General features: G+C 36.7%; 1 protein-coding gene across 1 annotated transcript in view; it reads left to right on the top strand.

The window, feature by feature from the left end:
* Positions 1 to 16,826, top strand: part of LOC134663591 (dedicator of cytokinesis protein 9) — a 91,820-nt gene that overhangs the window by 12,439 nt on the left and 62,555 nt on the right. Inside the window, exons 7-12 of the mRNA XM_063519997.1 lie at positions 500 to 803; positions 1,201 to 1,418; positions 2,715 to 2,905; positions 3,546 to 3,790; positions 15,749 to 15,948; positions 16,666 to 16,786. Coding sequence (XP_063376067.1) covers positions 500 to 803; positions 1,201 to 1,418; positions 2,715 to 2,905; positions 3,546 to 3,790; positions 15,749 to 15,948; positions 16,666 to 16,786 — 1,279 coding nt within the window. The remainder of the gene's footprint in view (positions 1 to 499; positions 804 to 1,200; positions 1,419 to 2,714; positions 2,906 to 3,545; positions 3,791 to 15,748; positions 15,949 to 16,665; positions 16,787 to 16,826) is intronic.

Raw genomic sequence — 16,826 nt, 5'->3', positions numbered from 1 at the left:
TTATAACTTTTGTGATTATAGCGTTTAATATTATAGATGTTTAACATTAGAACTATGAAACGTTATACTTAACAAAAATTATGACTATTGATGTTTATGTCCATGAATTATATGGATATCAATTTCTGACTATCGAAATTCGAAACAATAAGTTTATGGGAAACAAAGGGATCCCAACGTACCGACGAGGACGGTAGATGGTAGCACTTGCTTTGGCAATGTACATGTGCACATATGTTTCCGATTCAGGCCACAAGATGGCAGACCCTCCAACGCGTACAGTCCCTATAGCTTCCTACTTGTAATTTCATAAATTCTCAAACAAAATGTATGTTTTTTTCAACGTATTTGGATGACTGACTACCATTTCTCAACCTACAAATGGATCTACAGAGGACGTTTAAGAGGCATCATAAGAAATAACTAGAGAAATTTATATTCTTTCAATATGCATACACACTACAATGTCTACAGTAGTAACATATGTTTCTTTTTTCAGAGAACACTTCGGCCAAAAAATACTGCTCAAATGCGAAAGCTTAAAATTTAGATTACAAGCGCCAATAGATGGCGATAAAGAGCTCTTATGCCAAGTAGAACCTTACTTCACTTACCTCGCTCTATACGACGCAAGGAGCGGCAAGAAGTTAACGGAGAACTTCCATTTTGACCTGAACCACGCGGCGGTGAAGGATCTAGTCAAGGACGTCGAAGACACCAACTCGCTGGTCGAGAACTTTAGCTACGACGTCAAGTTAGATGTTAAATTGATCCCTGAGGATTGGTTTAAGTCAAAGAGACAGGTAATTAGTTCAGTTTCTATCATAGGCAAGGGCATTCCAAGACTAAGTATTGCAGTCACAAATCTTGTCAGATGAAGTAGACGCCGCTGTACGACGCCATACGGTTTATGGGAAGACAACCTAGTAAAAGTACGGGGTCATGCAGCGCCATCTATTTCAGCTGTCATTAGCTGAGAAGATTTTGTATGGAAGATAGGCCTAATGTAATTCCTGTTAGATTTCGAAAAAATTTAACTATTTTACCGCAATTTTCTCGAACGAGAAACAAACAAACCATCTGATTATGGCTAGAACAGCCGATTGCAGATTTAAGTTGAGAAAAAAAAACTTTCGAACACCGGCCCATTTGCGCTACCCAATAAACTTCTTTAATAAAAAAATATGTTTTTTTTTTCAGGTCCTATTGTCAATAAACAATCCTCACCCAGACCTGTTCCTGGTAGTGAAAATTGACAAAATTCTGCAAGGTCATGTCAGTCAAGTTCTGGAGCCCTACCTGAAAGCCACCAAGGACCCTCGCCTGGGACTCAAAGTCCACAAAACCGTGCAGTCATACGCCCACCGTGTTGGCACCTATAGGATGCCGTTTGCATGGACTGCGAAGCCGTTATTTAAGTAAGGATATGGCATTATTAACGCCGCTTGCACCATTCCACTAACCCGGGGTTAACCCGTTAAACCTGGAGTTACCATATGTGGTTACCAGTACAATTTAGAATAGAATAGAATAGGTTTTTATTCGTTAACCGTTAATCGTTTTGTTCGTTCGTTCGTTGTGTTCGTTTCGTTGGTATTAATTTGACACTGGGTTAACGGTTTAACCGCTTAACCCTGGGTTAGAGGGATGATGCAAGTGGGCCTTAAAGTTTATCTAACTTAAGTTAAACAAGGCCCATTTACTAGCTGTGAGTGAAAGCTGTGTAACTAGCGAAACCTTTTACCTTTTTCTTTTAGATTACTTGTTACATAAAAGAGCTTTCATAAAATGGTCCACACATACCACATACCTATGTCACAGAATAAATAATAGTACTACCGTACAGCAAGGAAACTTCCTACAAAACCGAGGTTTGGCAGCGGTTCAGGGTCGAATCATGCTATCCCTTTCGGCTATTTAGGGTTGATTCAAGTGATTATCTTATCTGTGGTCGTGCACGCCAAAGGAAGTCAAGTGGTGGCAACCCTAATAATTGCTCGGAGCAATGCTGAGCCGAGCGGAGCCGAGTTTGGCCGAAGTCAGGAGTTTCGCACCACTGCCTATGTGCTAATGCTTAAATGAGGATGATTTATGTTACTAGTGGATACCTCACAGAAAAGTATAAAATTTAGACTAGTGAGCTAGTACAGTGAACTGTAAAAATATGGGTGTAAACAAACTACTCAAAAATATGTCCCATAGTTCTTAATTCACTGACATAAGAGTTATGGGACATATTTTTGAGATGATTTGTGCACCCATATTTTTACAGTTGACTGTACAAGGTTTACATCTGAATGTATCACTATTTTACTAAATTTAACTAAAAAGTTTAAAGAAACAACGAAATGGTATTATACATACAGATGACACGGGGGAGCGGCCAAACGACCGAACGAGATGCACTTATGGAAATTTCAGTAGGAGTAGCAGAGAAAGCGGTATTATTGCTTGTCCTTGTCACAGTCTCATTTTTTGTTTGTTCCCCACCAAAAATTTAGTCTGGTTTATGGTGGGCAACAAATAACCCGACCGAATTACGTAGATTGTTTTTGGTATGTTGTCAGGAATGTTAAAACGTGTTTTTAATATTGTCGCATTGCGTATGTCTTGTCCCTCACGGAGGCACGCGTATAGCTCTTCTATGTAATACTAGGTCTATGGTATTAGACGATAAACATTCCATGAGTTTGCTTAATTTTTTTTATTTTCAGGTTATACAGCAACGATTTGGATACAACTCCCGAATTTCCCGCCATTTACCGCCAAGAGCCGAACAAAATGGCCGACGATGATTTGCTAAAAATCCTGTCAGATTTCCGGAAGCCGGAAAAGTTGGCAAAGTTGAGTACAATACCGGGTTGGCTCAATATCAACATTTCACATAGCAACGAACAAATACCAAGTAAGTAAATACTAGTATGCTGCCCTCCTAAGCCGAATAGGGCATCTCAAAAACAAATGAAGTTGAAAATTGTATTGTATGAATAATAAATGATTATTTGGTGAAAAGATATACAATTACCAACAGAAAATACAATTAAAGGACACCAAAATGATATTCATTAAATAAAATTTCTGATTTAAGCATAAGTTATGACGAGGGTGCCATATGATAGGGCGTGTTTCTATACATTTTATTTTATACCCTAATAGAATTAAAATTAAATTCGAAGTTTAAAACAGGCTACCTAATATTAAGATTAATACAAACTTAGTGGTAATGCGATAAAGTTTGCTGTCGTGGCCAGATTTTAGAAGTGTTCATTTCATGTGACAATCATTTCATTAAATGTTCGGTTAGCGATTATCAATATCATTAAAAGAGTCAAACCTAACTTAACCATATCATCAAGTGATCAATTCTAACATGGAATTCTACCAGCAAACATAAGAATACAACTCAAAATTTGCAATTGATTACTTTGCCACACATGTGAATAAAATGCAACTTTGCTATCAATTATTGAAAAGTTTTGCTTTCGGAAAGTAAGCCTTTCCGAGCTGGTGTGGTGAAAACATAATCATTGCTTTATTCTTTTCAGACTGTATGACAACATCATACGCGGCACTCAAGCCATTTCCACTGCCACCTACCTCGCCACTTACCTTGGAATTAGCCACACTCAACATAGAACCAGAACAGCCGTATGCAGCCTTCATACACCACTTGTACGTCAGGCCTCTGTCGCTGAACTTTGAGTCGCAGAAAATGTTCGCACGAGCGAGGAATATCGCGTGTTCTATTGAGTTGAGGGAGTGTGATACGGGCGATAATAAGCCCTTACAGGTTGGTGGCATTATCTGATTTTTAACCGACTTCCATTTCATAGAAGGAGGAGGTTCTGTATTCGGTTGTGGCTATTTTTTTTTCTATGTACGTTCACCGATTACTCCGAGACCCGTAATCCGATTTGAGTAATTCTTTTTTTGTTTGAAAGGAGCTACCTCCGAGTTGGTCCCATTTTAATTTGGTTCTGTTCTGATGATGGGATCTATGAGGAATTGAGGGAAATCCTCAATTTTTAAAGGCACATGCATGGCGATTTGGGTGTTTTCTTAAGCAACTCGAGCATTTTCTTCCGAAAACCACCATTTTGATGAAGTAGACCTGATGATGATGATTGTTTTGATGATAATGATGATGATTTTTTAAATGTAGTATGTTCAGCGATTACTCCGGCACCTGTGATCCGATTTGAGTAATTCTTTTTTTGTTTGGAAGGAGTTGCCTCCGAGGTGTTTCCGTATTATTTTTGGTTCTGGTCTGATGATGGAATCCATGAGGAATTGAGGGAACTCCTCAGTTTTTAAAGGTACGTTTAAAGTGATTTCGGTGTTTTCTAAAGTAACTCGAGCATTTGCTTCCGAACACCGCCAATTTGATGTAGTGCAAGTGTAGCCTTACCACGAGTTTGACATTGACATATAGTAACGCTAACGTCTTCGTAACTTACTTTTTATGCATCTCGCTCGCACTAATATGCCAGTACGAGCGAGATGCAAAGAAAGTAAGTACACACACGCTAGCGAATAAATCAATGTCAAACTCTTGGTAAGCTGGTAAGGCTTCTGATCGGGGGTTAGGGTTAGGAGTTAAGGGGTCTGGGATTAAGGGGTCGGGTAATGGTGGTTGATGGGCTGCTGGTTCAGGGCCGACTGGTACATGAATCAGGGGTTGATGCGCTGAGAGGTAGAGTGATCGGGGGGGGGGGGGTTGAGGGATTGGGTCAGTGGCGGGGCGGAGGATGGATTTAGTGAAGTGACAGGAATTATAATTTCCCAGACAGGCCCGAAAAAATTCCTGATTACATATTTATTAAAGTAGGTACACGAATTTAGTGTTAATCATGATGTTGTTTTTCATTCATGCGTCGCGCTCTTAACAATGCGTTAAAACTAAAAATGGAAATATAAAAACTTTAAAAAAAAAAGAAAACCGACTTCAAAAAGGATGAAATAAAATATTATCCTTTTTAAGTCTATGCGTTACTAACTGATATGTTTGAAGTCGGTGCCAAGCCAAGTAGTAACAATACCCGTCAAAAATAATCAGCTTTATGACTATAAATTCCATTAGAACTGTACTATAACTATTATAAATGTGTAAGTAATTCTGTCTGCCTCTTTGTCGCCTTTTCATGGCTAAACAACTGAACCGCTTTAGGTGAAATTTGGCAAGAAAGTAAATTCCTTGAATTGTTTTATATTTTGAAATGTAGTCCTCTGAATAAGGGACGGGAAATAACTTCAGTCCCAATCCCACGCTTGCGTGCCGACAAACATGGTACGGACTGTGCCAAGAAGGTTTGATCGTGTGTTCTGAGGTGTGTTCTTAAGTACAGTCGACGTCAAATATATGTTTACACTTTTGCACCTTACTCCTTTGTAATAAGACGAAAAGTGTAAACATATTTTTAACGTCGACTGGACCTACAGAAAGTACGTTCATTGTCGTCGTGTAAGGCAATCTAACGTACATCCTTATCGAATCGCACCAAAATCATGGTATGCTTCAAAAGTTGGCTTGGCACCGACTTTAAACATATCAGTTAGTAACGCATAGACTTAAAAAGGATAATATTTTATTTCATCCTTTTTGAAGTCGTTTTTTTTTTTTTTTTTTTTAAGTTTTTATAAGATGTTTTAACTTCAGTTATCTTCATTACAACTCACTTGCCTTTTTACTACTACTCCACGACTAATGTGCTGCTTCATTCGACTAGTTGTTAAGGAAGGCATCCAAGTTGCTTTAAAACGAACGATACTTTTAATTTGGAGCTGGTGAAATTAGCAGTAAAACAGAACGGGAGTAATGAAACAGAAGTTATCACTACATTTTATAAAACAAAGACCCGCCGCGCCTGTTTGTTTGTATGTTCGCGATAAACTCAAAAACGCCTGAACGGATTTTCATGCGGTTTTCACCTATCAATAGAGTTATTCTTGACGAAGGTTTAGGTGTATAATTTGTTAAACCCGGAGCGGGTCGCTAGTGTTACAAATTACAATAAAACTGTATCCAGATGTTTTATTATTTATTATTTTTTTCTTTTTAAATCAATCAAATCAAATCAAAATATACTTTATTCATGTAGGCCTAGCAACAAGCTCTTATGAATCGTAATTAATCTGAATCTAATTATCAGAGCAATTTATTGATGTTAATATTATTCCATAATAAAATTGGATTATTATACATGTCAAATTTAACACTAAGAATTTCACAAAAGGATCGTCGACATTAAAAAAAAAATTGTATAAAAAAATACTAGTCTAGAAATTCTAGAATAAAATCTAAATGTCAAAAAAAGCATAAGTAACAAACAAGTAGATAGTATTACATCGGAATATCAATTTCCTCATCAATAATCAAATATACCTAATAAATAAATAATCATTTCGAATAACAATTAATCCCACGTTGTATTATCATTCATGTAGTCCTGTGTGGTATAATAAGCTTTGGAAATAAGTTTACGCTTTACATAATTCTTAAATTTATTAATAGATAATTCAGTAATATGGTTTGGAAGTTTATTATAAAATCTTACACAATTACCCATGAATGATTTTTTAATTTTATGGAGCCGAGTGAAGGGCACTGCGAACTTATGTTTATTTCTAGTATTAATATTATGGATTTCACAATTTTTCCTAAAATTTACAATATTTTTATGTACATACAGAATATTCTCATAAATGTATTGACAGTGCACTGTCATTATGTCAATTTCCTTAAATTTATCTCTAAGTGAGTCTCTATGGTTCATTTTGTATATTGCTCGAATAGCCCTCTTCTGCAGAACAAAAATGGTATTTATCTCTGAAGCACCGCCCCACAGTAAAATACCATATGCCATAATGCTATGAAAGTAACTAAAATATACTAATCGAGCTGTTTTCACATCAGTTAACTGACGGATTTTGCTCACTGCAAAAGCTGCAGAGCTCAGTCTATTCGAAAGAGTAGCAATATGGGGACCCCACTGGAGTTTAGAATCTAAAGTTATACCAAGAAAAACTGTACTATCAACTAATTCCAATTCCTCATCCTTCACAATGACACTTGCTTGCACATGCCTTACGTTACTACTACACCGTGTCCAATAAGTTCGAATACAGTTATGATCCTTAATAAAATAAATTTACGCGTAGTTTATGTTATGAAAATTATATTAAATGAAAGCCACATTTATATACAATATTTACAACAAATGTTTTGGAATAACTCCACCTTTAACTTTTTTTACAAGTTTCAAACGTTTCTCAAAAGAGTCACAAGCGGCACGCACCGCATCCATCGGCATATCGTCCCATATTTGCATGATAACCTTTTTAAAATGGCTCAGGTTTGCGACTTTATAATTATTTAGTTTCGAGAGCATGTATGACCATACGAAATAATCTAGTACGTTTAAATCTGGAGAACTTGGTGGCCATTCAGTTTTCGGCAAAAAATCGGTCAAATTAGCCTTGCACCAAGCTTGAACAGCGTTTGCCGTATGCGACGGAGCTCCGTCTTGTTGGAAAACATAATAATCGTCTCCAAACATATTTTTTATATTTGGGGCAACATTTTTCTCCAAAACCTCCGATTTATAGTATGCCGCATTGATTTTGACGCCTTTATCAATAAAAACTAGAGGCAGTTTGCCCCTCTTACAAAGAGCACCCCAAACCATCACTGATGGTGAGCTCTGGAACCTAGGCACATTCTTTTCATACTCTGGAATGTCTTCTATCCGTGCTGCCCACAACCGGTCGTTCTGGGCGTTATGAGGCTGCTCTAACACAAAGAGTTTCTCGTCTGAGAAAACAAATTCGTCACCTGCGTGCCAAGAAAGTATGGTGCTACATCTTTCTACTCTCTTTTTCTTGGTTGCATCTGAAATGCCATGTACTTTTCGTTTTTTATAAGCATGACATCCTAGATCTTTTTTCAATATATTATGTACAGATCCCCTGGAAATTTTCAGATCAGCAGCTAATTTTCTAATAGATCGGTGTTTTTTCCGCCGAATTCGCTCTCTTATAGCCTTTACCACTTTTTCAGTTCTAGCTGAGCGGGGCCGACCGGATCTTTTCCTGTCCTCTGTAGAAGAGATCTCTTTATACCTTTGTATAGTAGTATAAACCAGATTCCGTTTAATTCCATGCGGTTGTAACGCCTTGAATATAGCACATGGCCTGTCGCCTTTAAGGAATTTTCTAATAATTTCTTCACGAACGTACTTCATCGTGTATTCAAGCCAAACTAAAAATACGTGACTCATGAAATTATAGTACTATGTTTATGTCAATATACTTTTTAAATTAAAATAAGAATTTTATAGCCAGCGATCCGTATGTCTATACAGCAAGTGCTAAAAGTTTGTATTCGAACTTATTGGACACGGTGTAGTGACAAACTTAATACATGTAGTTTTTTTCTCATTTAACATTAAATTATTAACATTGAACCAATTTACTACTTTTGAAATAGCATTGTTTACATCATTGTAAGCTTGTTGCTGTCGTTTGACTTTGAAAATAAGTGAGGTGTCGTCTGCAAACAATACTATATCATGGTGGGTCTTAACAAGGAATGGCAAGTCATTTATGTAGATAAGGAACAGGAAAGGCCCCAATATTGACCCCTGTGGTACACCCATAGAGACCAATGACCCAGGTGATCGCTGTCCATTCACATCGACCCTTTGTATTCTACCATTTAAGTAGGACTTAAGTAAATTCAGTGCCGATCCTCTAACGCCGTAATAATGAAGTTTCCTGATTAATGTTTCATGACAAACACAGTCGAAGGCCTTAGATAAATCACAGAAGACACCTAAAGCATCTCGTGACTCCTCCCAGGCATCGAAAATATGCTTAATTAGCTCAACACCAGCATCGGTTGTTGAGCGACCCCGTGTAAAACCAAACTGCTTATTATGCATCAAATTATTAACGTTAAAATGTCGTACTAATTGAGAAAGAACTAATTTTTCAAAAATCTTGCTAAATGTTGGTAGCGCAGATATCGGTCTAAAGTTAGTGGGGTCAGAGCTGCTACCAGATTTAAATAAAGGAATTACTTTACTATGTTTCATTAGATCAGGAAACTCGCCGCAATCAACACTGTTGTTAAATATAACTACCAAGTCAGGCGCTACAATTTCTACTAAGGATTTGACAGCATGGACAGAGACTCCCCAGAGGTCACTAGTTTTTTTGACATTAATGGATTTAAACGCCTTTATTACATCTGAGGTACAAACATGTTCAAAATGAAGGTCTCCACGACACTCTGGAGCGTTATCTTTTAATAATGTAACAGCAGATGAGGGTGATGAATTTAAATCCTTAGTTGTAGATACTGGTACCTCGGTGAAAATTTTTTCAAATTCTGTAGCTACTTCTAAATTAGAATCTATAATTTTATAAACAATAAACAATAATAAACAATATTTATTTGGTAGCATACAATGTTTAGGTAATGGGCTAGTATCTCTTTTTAAGTATTGTAAATACTTGTATTAAGAGAATACCGCTCTTCCACTATAGGTAATTTACAGTTTCTTTTAATGCTATTACATTAGTTCGGTTAGGGTAGAAATTTACAATTACTATTACAATTTAACATTAAACTTAAAATTACAATATCATGCAATATAAATATTAGACTAAAAACTAATGTTAGAAGAAAATTTTATACAAGCAATACCAGTTTATTTTCTGAACAGTAGTCCAGCGACTAGTGTACGAAATAGGTAGGTAACAATAATGATAAAACAATTTGATATAATTAAATTATTAATTAATATGAGAATGAGTATGTGCACGCGCACTCGGGCGAGTGTGTGTGTGTGTGTATGTGTGTGTGTGTGTGTATGTGTGTGTGTGTGTGTGTGTGTGTGTATAAGTGTATGTATGAGTGATTGATTTGATATGATTAGATTAACTTTTAGATTAACTTTTAGATATTATATTCTCTATGTCATTATAAGTTTTACATTTTAACCATTTTAATACTTTATTTTTACACTCGAAATGGGATGAAGAATAAATATCTATATATTTATTTATGAAGTTATATAGGTAGGCAGATTGTGTAGTTTGTTGCCTCCTAGCAAATGCAGTTTTTACTGTCGGAACGATTAAAACATTACTATTCTTCCTGCGTGAGGTTTGTGGTTGAGGCTTATACTCGGTATTTTTATGAGTTTTTAGTATGAGCTGAAGTACATAGAGTTTTCGTACTGACAATTGGTCACAGGTAGTATAAAGGTCGCTAGTTGGGAATGTGTAGGGTTTAAACAACATAACTTTTAGGAGAGCTCTTTGAGCCCTTTCAAGCTCTAGGAACTTAGTTTTGGTAGCACCGCCCCAAACAGTAATGCAATAGGTGAGTACTGATTGCACAAGTGATACATAAATTTGACTCAGGAGTGTTTTAGTGGCTACATGTCTAAGGTTTTTAAAGGTCCAGATAAGTTTACGGGTTCTTGCCATAATACTTTCAGTGTGCGCATGCCAAGTCAAACGCTGATCAACCATATCACCTAGGTATTTTGTACTTTCTACTTTAGTTATGATTGGGCAGGAGCAAGTGGTTTGTGTAGGATTTTCGCAGGTGTGAATCCTGATCGAGAATTGAGTATCTGGCTGTGTACGATTATAATTTGAAAAGGTGATATAATTAGTCTTAGCTGTGTTTAAGGTGAGTAGGTTGTTGTGTAGCCATCTTGCAATTTTAGCTAGTCCCCTTTCTGCGTGTTGTCGAACCTCTTCCCATGTATTTCCCGAGAAAACGATGGCAGTGTCATCGGCATATGTAAATATATTTTCTGCTTCAACCTGCATGTCACACAGCTGATTTATATACACCAAGAAAAGGGTCGGCCCCAAAACACTTCCTTGTGGTACTCCGTATGTAACTAGGCGTTCATTACTGACGTGCTTCCCCAGTTTGACTGTTTGCTTACGGTTTGTAAGATAGCTGCTAAGTAGAGACAATGAAGTACCTCTTATACCTACCTTCTCTAACATGTTAATAAGGATGGGAATAGAGACAGTGTCAAACGCTTTTTTGAGATCTAGAAATACTGAAATACATTTTTTATTCTTATCTATTTTATCGACAATTAGTGCTGAAAGCGCCGTGACGGCATCTTCTGTAGAAAGTTTTTGTCTGAATCCAAATTGAGATTTTGATAAAATACTGAATTTATTAAAGAAATTTACGAGCCTATTGTTTATGAGCTTTTCTAAGATTTTAGATATACATGATAGTACTGATATAGGTCTATAATTTGACACGTCGTCTCTGCTCCCACCCTTATACACTGGAGTGACTACGGCCTGTTTCAGAATATCCGGGAACACCCCTTGATTAAAGCATATATTTGCCAGGCGAGATATAATTGGAACAACGATGTGGTGTGATAACTTCAAGAACTCTGTAGGTATATTATCCCATCCAGGTGCACTGTTTGATTTTAAGTGAGATAATATAACTAGTACCTCGCCTGGGTCTGTATCTAGAAGTACAAACGTGTTAGCATTTGAATTCGTATTCGCTATATCATACGGAGTATTAATATGAGATCCATCTTCTGCCAAGATCCGTTCCGCTAGGGATTTTCCTATGTCAGAAAAGTACTGATTTATGGCGTTAACCAATTCAATAGGTGAATTTCTAATGTCTAGTAGTGCGCTATTTTGATTTTTGTCTATTTTACGATTTGTTATATTGTTAATTGTTTTCCAGAGAGCTTTAGGATTGCCTTTTGCCGTAATTAATTGGTCTTTTTCATATTTATGTTTAAGTTTCTTGATTAAGCCGTTACAAAAATTACGGTATCTTTTATAGGTAATTTTTAGGATAGCATCATCTGGATTAGCTCGTACTCTTTTTTGCATGTTATTTCTGTTCCTTATGCAACGGAGAACTCCACTAGTGATCCAATTTTTTTATCAATGTTTAGTTTAAGTTCTTTAATTGTGTGTTTCGAACGACCAGTCTCCACATTTATTACTTTCCAGGTTGCTTTAATAATGTCTGAACTACTTTTTATTTTCTGACTTAGATAATTTCGCTTAGCTATATGACAATCTACTTTAAACTTCTTCGAATACGCCTTCACATGTTCTTTAAATTCATCACTCTGATTAAACCGCCGTTCCTCATATAAGGCATACAGTTCACGTCTTCTTTGATGTAAGTCCGCAGTAGCCCACTCACTAAAAACTGATGCACCACTAACTACGACCGATTTTGAGGTGAATATCGCATTATAATGATTCATAAAAGTGTGAAAGAATGAATTATACATACTATTAGGACTCATATCGGAAGACAAAAAGGGTAGCGCCTGAACTAAACTTAGCTTCATTCTTTCCACGCGGTCCGAGGTTACTGGTACAAAAGTTATTTGTTTTCTCATGGTATTTTTCCTAAATGCCTCAAATACCATTAATTGACCTAAGTGGTCAGATTCTAAATTGCTGATAACTTTTTTAGCAATAGGAAAAATATCTGTGAAAATATTATCTATACAGGTTGCACTAGTAGCAGTCACTCTAGTGGGCTCCATAAACATGTGGTTGAGATTACAAGATTTAAAAAGATTCAATAATCTACAAGACATTGTTGAATTTTCCATAATATTTACATTAAAGTCGCCGCATATAAGCAATTTCTTACTAGAAGATGATATTTTACGTAGGGCAGATTCCATTATGTTTTCAAATAATTCAAAATTACTTAATGGCGGCCTATACACACAGACAACAATAAATTGCTCTAATTCAACTGCACTTAGTTCTATAGTCCGTTCAACAGACATGGATACAATGTCCTTACGTTCCTTAAATTTTAACTGACTATTTAATATAATTAATGACCCACCATGTATGGAACTAAGTCTGGTGAACGAACTTCCCGCCTGGTGATTATTAAATTGGGGCATTAATTCATTATTATGTAACCAATGTTCAGTAAGACATAAAATATCAATATTAAAATCATTCAAAAAAAGTTCAATCTGCAAATTTTTTCCTCTAATACATTGAATATTTTGATGCACCAGGTGGATATACTTTCCATGTTTGCAGTATTTTTCATTATATTTATTTAAAACTAAATTGCCAGAGACAGAATCTTTTGTCTTAACAGCTAGTTTAAATCTATTAAATCATTGGTTATGACTGGAACCAATTCCAAGTTCATACTGGGCTGCTCAATAGGAGCAGAATTGTCTGCCAAATTCTTGGCAGAAATGTCAAGTAAATAGGATAGCGATAAAGCTATTTGTCTTTTATAATAATTTGAAAGGCAACACTTGCCTTTAGTCAAAAACACCATAGGCATATGGTATTTACTAACAAAATTGTTAGTGTCAATTATGCTAAACTTACTACTATATGTACAAAGATTATATAGAGATATATTTAACTTATGTCTAGTGGTATTTTCTGCCTCTGACATTTGCTCACAATAGGGGAATGTGAAAAAAATAATTTCATGCACTGCAAGCGAGTTTAACTGTTCAAAGTATTTAATTAAATTATTTTTGTTCACATTACCCCTATTCCCCATAAGAATAAGCAGTGTTGCCTTAGAATTAATATTACTGTCATTTAAAATTTGTTTTAAGATATTTTCAAAGCTACTGTGAGGCAGACAATTGCTGATTGTACTAAGTCCCTTTAGGTAAAAGCTTAAAAATGAGCTCATATTGCTTCCAATTTCATCAGAATACATAATAACATTAGGTTTAGGTGTGCTTTGTTGTGTAGTGTGGAAGGATCTATTATCATTTACATGCTGTTGTGGTAAACCGTCACACAGGCTTAGGTCGAGCAAGCTGGTCGACGAATGTTCAGTCACTTGCTTACAAGTACATGACTGGGCATTGGTCAGTGACTCAAACCGTTCTGAATTAAGCTTAATCTGGGATATTAAATCATCCATGGCCAAAGAATATTCATTAATCACCTTTTTAGAACTCTCATTTATATTTTCTAAGGATTCTATGGAATCCTCCAAACTCTGAATTTTTAATTTTAAAGTCTGTGTGTCGGTTTCATATTGCAGTTGACTATTTTCTAACTGGGTAGAATATAAATTTTAATGATGAGTCGCTGTTATAGTTCGTAGCTTCCTAATAGAGCCTAATAGAGTTAAGTAAAACCGCACGTGCCACGTGCCACAACCACCTGCATAAAAAATCGTTCGTTCACGTTACCCAGGTAATTGAATTACAACTCCTATGGAAATTGCAATAAGATTCAAAATGAACTAATTTTCTTACATTGTGTGTGGTCCGTTCAACTCGCCGGCACCCAGTACTTGGGTTACTGAGTGCCGGCGAGTCGAACGCTACAGAACCAGTCTAAAATGTGTCATCGAGATGCGTAACAAAGGCGCGTTATCGGAGAGCGAACCTACACTGGTTTTTTGAGCGTTGGACTAGTCCGCGCTCAGGTGCCAAATTGAATAACGAAGACCCTTTGTGCAGGTAAGTAGCACGTGCGGTTTAACTTAACAATAGACAATAGGATTAGCCATCGGGCTCTATTTGGAAGCTACGAACTATACGACTCCTATTTATCTCCGAAACTGATCGAATATGTTGCAACTTTCTCTGCACGATTTATAAATCACCCTCTCGTCGGGTGACAAGCAAAAGTCACTAAGTACTATCAAAAAATTAAAGTAACAATGCACTTTATTACACTTGTAACACGGTTTATTTTCCAATAATTTCAATGGTGTTAGTTATAGAAATAGAAATAGAAATAGAAATAATTTTATTCGTGAGCACAAACACAAAATAAAAACTTACACTGAACAGAGAAAACATAATAAAAAGGAGAGAGTGCCACGAAATGGTCTCACCTCAGCATGTTGCTGGCGACTTCCAGCGCTGATCTTCCGATAAGACCATCCGGTGAAACAATCACGACAGGTAACATGAATAACAAGAAAACTATTAATATACATAAAGAATAACAACAAAATTAATATAAAAAGACAAATATAGTAATAAGAATACAAAAGACAAAGATGGTAACATTAGAAGAGATTAGTACATTACAATAAATTATTATGTATGGTATTACTCCGTACAAAATAGTTGTTATATTATCAGGTCAAACTCATCTTGGCCGTACATTACGTCTGATATTAAGTTGCTAACACACTATCGCACCGCACCAAGGTCATTGTGGGACGCACCCATAAGTAAGAGGGAGAAAGAGATATCGCTTTCTCCCTTTTACTTATGGGTGCGTCCCACAATGACCTTGGTGCGGTGCGATAGTGTGTTAGCAACTTTACAGCTAGCGCCATGCGGCAGCTTCGCAAACTAAACTAAAAATAAAATGACAAATGAAACAGGTCGATTTGTTACGAACAAAAGCAAATAAAGCAATACTTTATCGATCTTACAGATTTAACTGTTAGTGACTTTTACTTGTCACCCGATGATCTATGGTTCTCAGGTATATGTATATGAACTCAACGGAATGCGCTGTTATAAAATTAAATGAAAATCTTTATTTCAGGCAACTAGTGGCCCATACATAAATACCTTAAAACTAGCATACATATTATAAAAATATATTTTAAAACTAAACACCACAAAACACATTATGGCTGCGATGCATTTCGCAACCCCGCGGTGTCAGGGAGCCGGCCGTGGAACCGCCGAAACTTGACACCCTTCGGCCAAAATTCCAAATTTTTTTATATTATTCGTAGGTGGTATACGGGCGAACCGGCATGACAACGCAGTACCGATGTTCAGTGCTGCACCACAACGCCAACCCCTCATGGAGCGACGAAGCAAAGATCCGCCTACCGGCCACCATCACACCAAACCACCATCTGCTCTTCACATTCTACCACATATCGTGCGATTTGACTAAGAAGAATGACGCTAATGTTGAGACATGCATTGGGTAAGGATGTTTTTCATTGAAAGCATAGTCTAATAAAACATGGTATTCCCTTCCCAGAGTGACACAAGCCAACGTCACAATAACATTGCCACTTTATATAGCGCTATCGCATATTATCATATAGCGCTGTCGCATGATGACGTAGGCTTGTGTCAGTCACGTGACCACGAAAAGACGGGAAGAGTACCAGGCGGAGCATATTATTATACCATGATTGAAAGTTTTCTGGACTTGTTCCTGCTGCATGTTAGGGTGGTATTCCATCTGTCCAATATGTTTGTCTAATGTCATTGTGTCTCTCTCACATTAAGCAATATGTGAACCAAAATACACATTGGACAGGATACCACCCTTACATACGTGGGGCCATTTTGGACAGGTTTGCGGATATGCGCCGCAGGGCAATGACCAATGGACCATACTCTACAACATATGCATTGTCATAATTTCTTAATTTCAATGTTGCATCTCTAATAATTTTAATCACGCATATTTACTAATTTATGATTTCATGATTACGGATTCTATCCCTTCTATGGTAGATATGTTTTGGACCATGTAGGTAGTTATTTTTAAACACTGAGAGTGCCGAGCCCCGTTCGGATTGGCAGCACACCGCCCTTGCAAGTATTAGCATATGTGACGGAAGATTAAATTCGATTAAATGTATCACGATAGTCTAGACGTTAATTAATTGGAATTATGTTTTTTTTACAGATACGCCTGGGTGCCCTTATTGAAGAACAACAAGTTTGTGGATGAGATCGTCAATCTGTCTATAGCCACGCATTTGCCATCGGGCTATCTGTCCATCCAGCCACTCGGACTTGGTAAAGGGGTGAGTAATATTTTAGTTACAGAGCATTATTGCAAAGGGA

Source organism: Cydia fagiglandana, chromosome 4, assembly GCF_963556715.1.
Source record: "Cydia fagiglandana chromosome 4, ilCydFagi1.1, whole genome shotgun sequence".
Classification (NCBI taxonomy): Eukaryota; Metazoa; Arthropoda; class Insecta; order Lepidoptera; family Tortricidae; genus Cydia; species Cydia fagiglandana.
The sequence above is the reverse complement of the archived record's forward strand: the minus strand, read 5'-3'. Positions and strand labels throughout refer to the sequence as shown.